Raw genomic sequence first — 10,829 nt, 5'->3', positions numbered from 1 at the left:
TTGCACACTCGAATATATGTTACTCGCTTAGAATAACTATATAAAAACAAGATGGAGTGCCAGTGCAAAAAAAAACGTCCCGACAAAGAACATTTACAACACTGAGCTCTTATTTTGAATTAGTTCCGTTATAGTATGACCGTTGAAAGAATCCTGACATTTTATGATTGCAAAGAAAAACCAAATTTACTTTCACATTAGCGAACGTCAAAAATGCATTATCTCATCGGCCGAAGTATAGAAGTTTTGGGACCTTTATTCATTGGTACAATGGTTGTCATTATCTTAAACTTAAAACGGTTTGACAGTCAACAAAATGTGGGCGGTTTTTCGCTTTATTTTTGTGTGTGACACACAGACTCCCCATCCTGTCCGCATATTGTTAATTTAAGGATTGAAGGCTCGTAGAAGGTGGTTTGGAGATCTTAAAGAAATATCTCAATTTAAATTCAAGTCTATGTTTACCTGTAATTGCCAACGCAATTGGTTATCAACTTATCACATAATATGCCCGTAAAATGGCAATAGGCCCGCCCCCTATTACATTGGGACTAACATAACACTCTGGCGAAAAGTGGGTGCAGCAATGCACCTCTGCCTACCCCGCAAGGGAGTACATTAGTACAAGGCGTGAGTGCGTGTGTGTGTGTGTGTGTGTATGTATGTATTGAGAGCGGCGTTTTGATATCAATTATTATTATTTCTAGCTTAATTGAGCTTTGAATGGGTGGATTAAACAAGGTTAGTTTAGGCCAAGATTACTTAGCCTTATTCTGTTCAATAAATAAATGTGTAGATATAAAAAATCGTCATCAAATCCTGGCTAATTGGCAGAAGAGTTTGACCCTTTAACCCCCCCCTCCTCCCCCCCGCTCATCACCTAGGAGTCAGGACTTTTGGTATGTTAACTAACTACCTAAGCCCTCTGAACAAGTTTCTGAAGGAATCGCTTAGTTGCCTGCTCACGCACTCTACACCTCATTTTGGGTAATTTATTGACTGGACTATTAAGTTGATTTGTAGGTACCTACTAAAGCAACAAGAATATTAGTTATGTTAGTTAGCCTAAGCAAGTATTTTGCGGGACCCAGCTAAGCCTGTCCCTACTAACGCCACAATACTCTGTCCTCTGCTTTCCTCATCGAGTCACTATTTTTCAGTTTCCAATGACATATTTTTGTTATCTCTATTGTTAGTATCACCTAGATACGTCCTGGGTACTTACCCTTACTGTGTGCAAGAAATCCATTACTATCATATCTTGCATAAAGCATCAAAACCTGTAGTATCAAGACCTCCAAAAAGTCATGAAACATTAAGGGCCTTACCAAAAAAACTTATACAGTATTTAACAGGTGTTTAGCGCTGTCAAACGCCTTCAAAATCTGTCAAATTTCGTTTTAAATACTTGTTAAACAGTGTTTAAAGTTTTTTGTGGTAGTACAGTATGTGTCTCTTTTTTTTTAGATTGCAGGAATGTCCGGAATATGGACACAGGATGTATTACGTAGGTTGATCATGGACGCCAGTGCAATGTGCAATGTGCAATGTGCATGTCACATGTCACTGCTGCGGTAAATAAATAAACACCAACCTGAGTACTGTCTACAAAAGGTATAGTGTACCGAGTGTACGCTAGAGCAAAAACCTTGGTCCTGAAAGCCGGGTCCAGACGAGTGTAACGTGAAATGTAACATTAAGTACGTGTAATTTAGCGTCAACAGTGTGGACGGCACGCGAACTCAACCAAACGAGTACCTACTGCGCGCGCTTTTGTATTCGCGCGAAAAACCGACAGCCGATGTATCAACCGCGAGCGTTACATGTAATGCTCGTTGTGACGTCCACACGTAGAATTCGTGTAACATTACACGGTGAATTACGTTACACGTTACACTCGTCTGGACCCGGCTGAAAGTGACAGATGACATATAGTTGGATTGTTATACCTACGATCGTTAAAGTTAGGCGTTCATTCTTAGGTGATAGTGATCATTTCAAAAAGTTGAGCCAAGCTGAATTTGCCCTTTATAATACAGTACACTCTATACAGGGTGTAAAATACATTGTGCGACAGACACCGTAGTTACCGTAACCGTTATAGCTACAGGAAAATTATCCGTCCATCCATATTTTTCGAATTCATTTTCATTACATTCACAGAATAAAAGTGACTTCAATAAAATTGATTCGATACATTCACAAGGTCTAATAAATAAACTAGGTACCTAAATAAATCCATTCGTATTCAGGTAGATTTAAATATTATGAAAGAAGGTGGCTGGTTACTTTACTCTTTTGCTAACTGTATAGGTACTAACTTCGGTTAGAATAGGGAATCAAAGCATGACTCATAACCTCATTGGATTAGTTTATCGTGATTATGATTAATACAATATGACAAGTAATACTGAATAGGTATGCTATGTACAAAAATCAGAAAACATGTTATCAATTTTTGTCGGTAAAGAAGAATCTGTCATCATGTCATTGGCTAATAAATGACAATACAATATCTTCATGTCACTACGAGCTTCCTCTTTCGGACGGCTGACGATAGTCTTTTCCGTTTAGGAGTAATTTGTCACTGGAACTTTTTCATTGCTCGCGAGTGTAAAAAACTACACTCTTTCGCTTTGTATACTTAACTATGTACCTATACTCTGTCCATTACAAGGGCGTACCCAGGATTTCAGCTAGGGAGGGGCAGGTCATACCTGTTTCATTTTGCGCAGAGTAGGTATGTATCACGTTTTTAATTCCCGCTTGGTAGGAAAATTCACCTTTTTTTATCTTCTAGTCCTTTCGAACCTGAGTGATATGAATGTGCGCTTGATTTTGTACTTTTTAGAGGGTACGGAAAACCTCACGGAATATCACGAGGGGGAGGGGGGGTCTCATTAGACGTCACGTGTATTAATTATTTTGTCAAAAAGCGCTAGGTAATTCTGAACTGAAATTTTGAACGGCGCAAAAATTTATAGGATTAAAGATTAAATTAATAAATTTTATTACAAATGCACATAAATGTTTTTCAATTCAATACGCAATTTTCGTTATATTTTTTCAAGTCAAAAATAGCCTTTACATAGACTTCCAAAAAAATACACGTGATCCAGGAGGGGGAGGTCCCAAACCTCACCAAATATCATATCACCTCACGTGATTAATGGACGGCCCCCAAGCTTAGGAAGGCAGTTGAAGCAGCAGTGGTTAGACCATGGGGATATGCACAAAGGTTCCACTCGAGAGAGCCAGGTGCAGGTACTTACACCCCCAAAGCGAATAGAATAGAATACCTAATAATAGAGAATAAAACTGAAGATTTGAGCTAATAATGTTTTAAATTTATATTTCACCCCTTAAAGTTGTCATTTATGTGATGGAAGTCAAAACTATATCATTAGAATTAAAAAGTAAGTGAAAAAGCTAAGTTTTCTGAATTAAACTGTATTTTTGTTTTTATGATATACCTAGTTGAAATGATTGATTTAAGAAACTGATGAATTCATAATTTCTGTTTTTTTTTTTCATTCAATTAAGTAGGTATCCTAAGTAAAATATCTCAATGCACAAATGTGTGTTAGTGGTGATGAAACCCAGATAGCACGAATGTGCTATGACTTTTCGGGGAAACGGAAAATGTATATTTTTTTATTATTTACCCGCCGCGATATTATGCATTTTTTTAACATATGATAGAAAAAAAATCTAAGGTTCGAAAGGGCTAGGGGGGGGCAGCTGCCCCCCCCTGCCCCTACCTGGGTACGCCCATGGTCCATTATATTATAAATTTCTTGACATTTGAAATCCCATACATATTTTATGACTGCAAAGGAAAACCAACTTTACTTACCACACATAAGGAAACGTCAAAAATGCAATAACATAGTGGAAGCTCTATAGTCTGTTTCCAAGCAGAAATTCCAGAAGTAAACGCAGTATTTATTCTGGTGTTTAGAAGGATTGCAATACAAATAAGCTTGAAATGTTTGCTTTAGTAAATCAAAGACCGGAACGCTATATTTCTATCATGTCTAGCAAATAATATTATAATATTCAAAAGCCGTTGCAAACAAAGAGGTTTTTCCTTCTATTCCACCACTGTAGGTAGATCATTATGTTTATATGCAAATAGGTTCAGCTGCATAAGTAGCTAGATACACTTTTGTACCTTGTCAAATTGACTATATAACAAACCGTCAATGTTTGAATAGGCAGTTAGTGAGTTTAACAAGGTACAAAAGTGTACAGCTACTTATGCAGCTGACTGTACTAGGTTATTCCCGTGAATATTATATAGGAAAATAATTATACCTTCATTGATTCACGAACATCAACTAGTGAACGCATTTCAGTTCTATTGAAACGTTTTTTAAACAGGTTAACAAAAACTTATCCTATGTTTTAGGTCTAAATGGAAAATGGCCGTTTGGAATCGAATGCATTTTAACGACTGAAATGAGCTACGGCGGCTGAATGGTGTAGTGGTTAGTGACCCTGACTGCTATGCCGAAGGTCCCGGGTTCGATTCCCGGCTGGGGCAGATATTTGTTTAAAAACAGAAAGATATTTGTACTCGGGTCTTGGGTGTTGATATTTAGTATGTATATTACGTTTATTATAAGTAAGTATGTATGTATTTGTGTAGATATATCAGCTGTCCAACACCCATAACCCAGGTTCTGCCTAGCTTGGGATTGGATGGCCGTGTGTGAGATGTCCCCACATATTTATTTATTAGCTCTCAGTATGGAGTTCTATGAATGTTGCACCCATATTATTAATATTGTGTGCAAGCGCCAGCTATTAATATAAACAAACAGGTCAATTCAACACTCCGCAATGCTCACTACTGGACCAGAATACTAATTTGAGATCGTGAATCATTGTGCTGAGTAATTTTATTGAAGTCCCGCTTTGTAAATAAGTAAGAAGACTGCTTAGTGCTTACATCATGCGTCGGCTGCATTGACCTGTCACCATGTTAAATATTAACATTTAAAACCTGAGGGCCTGTCACGGGCTAACGTGGAAATTCGATACTATTTTCGATACTACACAAACGTATGGAAAAAGAACAGCGCCAACGTAGGTAGTCACTTTTGGAGTTAACAAATTTGCCTTACATTTTGTCAGTGACAGTTGACGATACGCATCGTAAACGGAGGTTCGAAAATCTTATAATCGCTGCACTGCTGAGTTGGTACTTTCAGGGTGAGTCCCCATTGGTGCATTGCGATGCATCGTCCCAGAGGAACAGTACGCAACGCACCTATGCAGCCTAAATGTGCTTAAATAACGACTTATCTTTAAATAATCAGGAGTGAAACTGTCTGTAAAACTTAAAAGTACTATTGTTTTTATTAAAGGTTATGTAGGTATTTTTGTTGTATATTATGTATAGCCTCACACTAAATGTGCTTCACGAACGTCAAATACTCTAAATAATAATAATAATATGTTATGTATTGTTGTTGTATATTATGTATATGGGGCGTCATCGGCTAGTAAGGAAGTGCATTTACTTTCACTCACTTTCCGCTTCAATGCTGTTGTTTGATCACTTTACATATTATACAGGATGTTGTAAAAGTGGTATATAAACCAAAAAGTGGTGAGGCAAGAGAACGAAAGCCGGCTAAAAGTTTTACTCGAGGAGGCCGAAGCCTGCATATACGATAACAGTAGTTGCCAAGTCCTCAGAGGCAAAATGTCTGGAGCGTATATGGCGGCTTATAGCGAGGAATGCGGATTCGTGCCCTGGGAACGCAACATCCCGAAACTCACTCTCCCACACAACAACCAAATGGTGGTCGTAGCTCAGTGTACCAGGATTATGCTAGAGGACAAAATCCTAGCAAAAGCGGAAACCATTAACGCTACCTGGAATAGCTGGACGATGCCCACCATCACTTGGGTGAACGGGGTACCTGGATGTGGGAAGACAACCTGGGTGGTAAATAACTTCGATGTGAGCAAAGACACCATTATCACCACGACAACTGAGGCGGCCGTCGATATACGAAACAGGCTAGCGCATAGGATCGGGGACATGGTTAGAACTAGGGTACGTACGATGGCATCAGTCCTAGTAAACGGCTTTAGAGAACATGTCGGATGCCAACGCCTGATAATTGACGAGGCCCTGATGAACCATTTCGGGGCAATCGTAATTGCCGCCCGCCTGTCCCGTGCCAGTGATATTGCTCTAATCGGAGACATCAACCAGCTACCGTACATAGACAGAGAGAACCTATTCGAACTAAGGTACAGTCGCCCAACACTGGTAGCAAACATCACCCAGGAGCTGTTGTGCTCATACAGAAACCCCATGGATGTTGCATACGCCCTAAGAGAAGTATACTCAGGCATATACGCAGCCACAGCGCGTATCCAATCCCTGCAGCTGAAAAGGTTTACAGACGCAGCAATTCCAAAATCCCAAACCAACACTCTATTCCTGACGCATACACAGGAAGAAAAAGAGACCCTGACCAGCCAAGGGTTTGGAGAAGGAACGGGATCACGCGTCTTAACCATACACGAAGCACAGGGATTGACGTACGAATCCGTCATTATCATAAAAACAAAAGATAAAATAAAGTTGCACGATAGCATACCTCACGCAGTAGTGGCGCTGTCGAGGCACACCTCCGCCTGCACCTACTATGCGGATGACACCGAGGACGCTATCGGCAACCTCGCTAAAACGGCAATAACAGCACCGAAGAAACGGATCCTCGAGTACAACCTAAAGATGGCAATAAAAAATCGGGACAAAGAGGTCATTGCCCAGCAATCAAGGCTTTTGGCAACGCAAAATGGAGCGGAATAGGAGAATTTTGATTTTAATTTTATATTGACGGCCAAACCGTATTGCATGTATTTTATAGTTTTGTTATGTATAGTATATAGCATGTATTGTATAGTTTTGATATGTAGGTATTGTATAGTATATCATGAATTAATATTATCGGTATAAGAACTAACCAATAAAATTAAGATAGTTTTAAGAACACTGTCACACATTAACACCAGGCAAAACAACAGCGATGACAAAAGGAGTGTGTGGCCACTGACAGGCGTCTGTTAAGTTCTCTGAAGACAGCTGACACTGGCCCTACCCTTCAAATGTTTGTTGCCATTATAATTGTAAGTGTGACTGTGTGAAACAAAGGAAAAAAAAAAAGAAAAAAAAAAAAAAAAAAACAAGAAATGCACAACTGGGGGTTTTTAGTCGGTTAAAGGCCGACACTACCTGGGTCCCCTTCCCAGATGTCTGTGTAGATTTTCCTCCAGGAGTGCAAAAAAAAAAAAAAAATTATTAATAATATATAGGTATATATATATAAAAGATAAAATATATATATTATAAGCTTCCACATTGAGTAGTGAGTAGTTAAAAGATGAAGATAAAAAACAACCAAACTCTCACAATATATTGATCTCTCAAAAAGGCACGGACATAAAGTCTGTGGAGTGATAATAAAATCTTAAAAAAAAAAAAAAAAAAAAAAAAAAACCAAAAAGTGGTGACTCATGGGGTCGACGACGGACTTATTTTCAAAAAGCTATTTCTTCCAGCCAGTTAAAATAGCACTTCATTCGTAATGACCATGATATACAATTCGACTGCAGCATTTAACATCGTCGTAAGTGAAAAATCGCTACTTTTCAGTAGAGCCGTTTTAAATAAATAAAATAAATAAAATAATTTTATTTCAGACTTATTAAATTAATTACAATCAATAGTCCATATGGTGGTTAGTAAACATGATATTATAATGAAATGGTTAATAAATACACAAACACAATAAAACGCACAAAATAACAAAAATATAAAAAGGGGTACACGGCCCGTTTGGACTCTCAGATACCTACACCTGCTAGAAGGCTGTCAACTTGACTGCATGTAGCCTTATCCAGCGCGCCAGCATCGGAGAGTCCCACCGGTCCGCCAACGCATTCAGGATGCCATTGGAGCCGCAGCGCATGCGGCGCCACATGGAGAGGCACCGCGAGCGCATGATCGCCTGGAAGCTGTCCACACGCGCCTCGGCCAGCATGCCGGACGCGCTGCAGAAACGCCGCAGCCCCATCAGAGCCCTGAATGCGTTGTTGTACTGGACACGCAGGTCGCTGTATGCCCGCTTCGTATAGTTCACCCACAGGCTGCAAGTGTAGAAGGACTGGCAATACGCCTTGAAAAATGTCACCTTCACTTCTTTGGTACACCCTGCAAACCTGCGGGCCAACATATTACATCGGACAGCCAACGACCTGCGCTCCCGTTCTATGTCTAAATTGTCACTTAGGTCTGGTGTGACCCAGTGGCCCAAATATTTGAATTTGTTCACTCTTTGCAGAGGAGCGCCGTTCAACTCGATCTCCTGTTCGAACGGGTATGTCTTATTACCCGCTCTGAATAACATTAGTTCGCTTTTTTTTTCATTATATTTGAGCCCATGAGTCACTGCATATCGTTCACACATACCTACCAATTTCTTCAGTGCACTGACCGAGGGGCTCAGCAGGGCCATGTCATCGGCGTAACTAATGTTATTTACACACACCCCGTCTATGTGACAACCTATTTTGCTGCTGCTGAGCTCCTCGATCAGGTCATTGATGTACAGATTGAAGAGACGGGGAGAGGTCAACCCCCCCTGCCTCACCCCGCACTCCAACCTATACTCATCGGATAATGCATCCGCCCATCGCACATAATTTGTCTGATTATTATACCAAAACATAAGCATACATATTATTTCATTAGGTAAACTGGTTCCTTTCAACTTTTCCCAAAGCTTATTATAGCTAACAAGGTCAAAAGCCTTAGAAAGATCTAGGAAGCAGGAAAAAATAGGTGTTTTCCTAGATGTGTAGTATTGGACAGTTTGTTTGAGAGCCAGGATAGCACTTTCCGTTGAGAGACCCCGCCGAAAACCAAATTGCGCGTCATTCAAATTTATGTGCTTCTCCAGGTGCCGATCAATCAAACTGTCCAACACTTTTGCAATGATAGTCGCTAATGAGATAGGTCTATAGTTAAACAGATCAGATGAGTCACCTGTTTTGTTTTTAACAATAGGAACGACAGTTGTACGCATTAACTTCTCGGGTACATAAGAATGATTCATACATAGATTAAACAGTAATGCCAGTAGTCTGGGCAGGTGAACCCCCGCATGCCGCAGGTGCTCGATACTGAGGCTGTCATGGCCCGGAGACTTTCCTCTAACCATTTTCGCGATTACAGAAGCTACGTCTTTGGAGGAGAATTTGACGGATACACCTGCGGGCTGTATCTGTTCCTCAGTATCAAGCACCGGCGGCGGCGGTGGCGGCGAGCCGAGCGGTGACGGCACTGTAAAATGGCGCTGAAATACATTAGCGATGTCGCGGGGCTCGTGCACACCCGCCACGCTCACAGGAAGGGACACTCGATTATTTAATTTGTTTGTAGATTTCCAAAATTGACTAAAATTCTTTTTTGAATGGTGTTGCGCAATTATGTCCAGCTTTATTTGTTGCTCATTTTTTTGACACCATTTTAATTTTGATTTGAAAAATTTCCGCGAACTATTCATATTATCATACAAGCATCCACCTGGTGGTTTACCATGTAATAGCCATTCTTGATAACAAAGCCTAGCCTTACTATGAGCGTCGCGTACGTGCTTATTCCAACCAGTTACATAGGTACACTTGCGTTTAATTTTTACATTATAACTGCATTCAGCTGCCTCAGTGAGAATGACTACGATATTATCGTACAATTTATCTATAATAGTTTGATGACCTGTATCATAGCACATTTTATTACAACAATTAGCAATCTCAATGGGAAAATCTATTTCGCGTAGCTTAGAATGACATACATCATGATATTTATCAATTTGCAATAAATCACGTTCACCCCATACTATTTTATTTAATCTGATGATTGGTACAGTAATTTTAGGTTTCAAAAGATTAATATTACAAGTTATCATTAAAGGAAAGTGATCGGACCAGTAATTGTCATATAGAACCGAACAGCTGATTACAGTTAGTTTAGCGGCGTCCGTCACGACACAGTGGTCTAGCCAGCGGTGGGAGCCGTTCAGTTCACTCACGTACGTGTAGGTATCTACTGGGAGCAGTTCAGTGTCGATGCACGACCACGATTGCTCTAAGCAAAAGTCAGTTAACTCTGTAGCAAATAACTCACCGGGATGTGCGTTGTAATCGCCTATCATGAACACAGAATCGATGTTATGACTTTCTATAATAGTTTTAAGTTTTAAATATGACTAAAATAGTTCTAAAATTTACATTACTCTATCTATCTTAACCAAATTCGGCATGGTGACTTAGTTTTAAATGTGCCACAAGGTAGTAAGATGAAAAGTTAGTATTTTTGATAGGAAAGGTGAAAAAAGGCACATGTGACATTGTTAACCGTCAAATCCCAGATTAACTTTGTCGGAAGTGTTAGATCCAACAATGTTAACTGGACTTAGTATTATAAATTTTGTTGGTAGTGGGAGATTCAACAATGATCACTGAACTTAGTACTCTAGATTTTGTCGGAAGTGGGAAATTCTGCTATTTTAAGTGGACTTTATATTCTTTTCGATGTCGGATTTATGCTTTCCTGAATCAATTTTTCTATATTATATTTTCTATATTAGCCATTATTTTGTTTCTATTTTCTAAGATAAATTTTAGTTATCAATGATAATAATGCAACGATAATTTGCTTATAGTTCTCGACACAAAACTGAATGTCGCAGTTTCTTTAGGCATGCTAAGAACGGGAAATTCGGGAAACTTCGTCACAT

General features: G+C 39.5%; 1 protein-coding gene across 1 annotated transcript; it reads right to left on the bottom strand.

The window, feature by feature from the left end:
* Positions 1-7,700: 7,700 nt before the first annotated feature.
* On the bottom strand, positions 7,701-9,047 carry LOC125490934. The gene has a single exon (XM_048631453.1). It carries the CDS (start codon positions 8,760-8,762, stop codon positions 7,890-7,892), a length of 873 nt encoding a protein of 290 aa, XP_048487410.1. The 5' UTR covers positions 8,763-9,047; the 3' UTR covers positions 7,701-7,889.
* Positions 9,048-10,829: the final 1,782 nt, after the last annotated feature.

This window comes from Plutella xylostella, chromosome 28 (assembly GCF_932276165.1).
Source record: "Plutella xylostella chromosome 28, ilPluXylo3.1, whole genome shotgun sequence".
Lineage (NCBI taxonomy): Eukaryota > Metazoa > Arthropoda > Insecta > Lepidoptera > Plutellidae > Plutella > Plutella xylostella.
Note: the sequence above shows the minus strand (reverse complement) of the source record. Positions and strands in the feature narration are given on the sequence as shown.

What these genes read in the sequence shown, in the direction of transcription:
- LOC125490934 (XM_048631453.1), bottom strand. Translation starts at nt 8,762, where the DNA reads ATGCTTATGTTTTGGTATAATAATCAGACAAATTATGTGCGATGGGCG.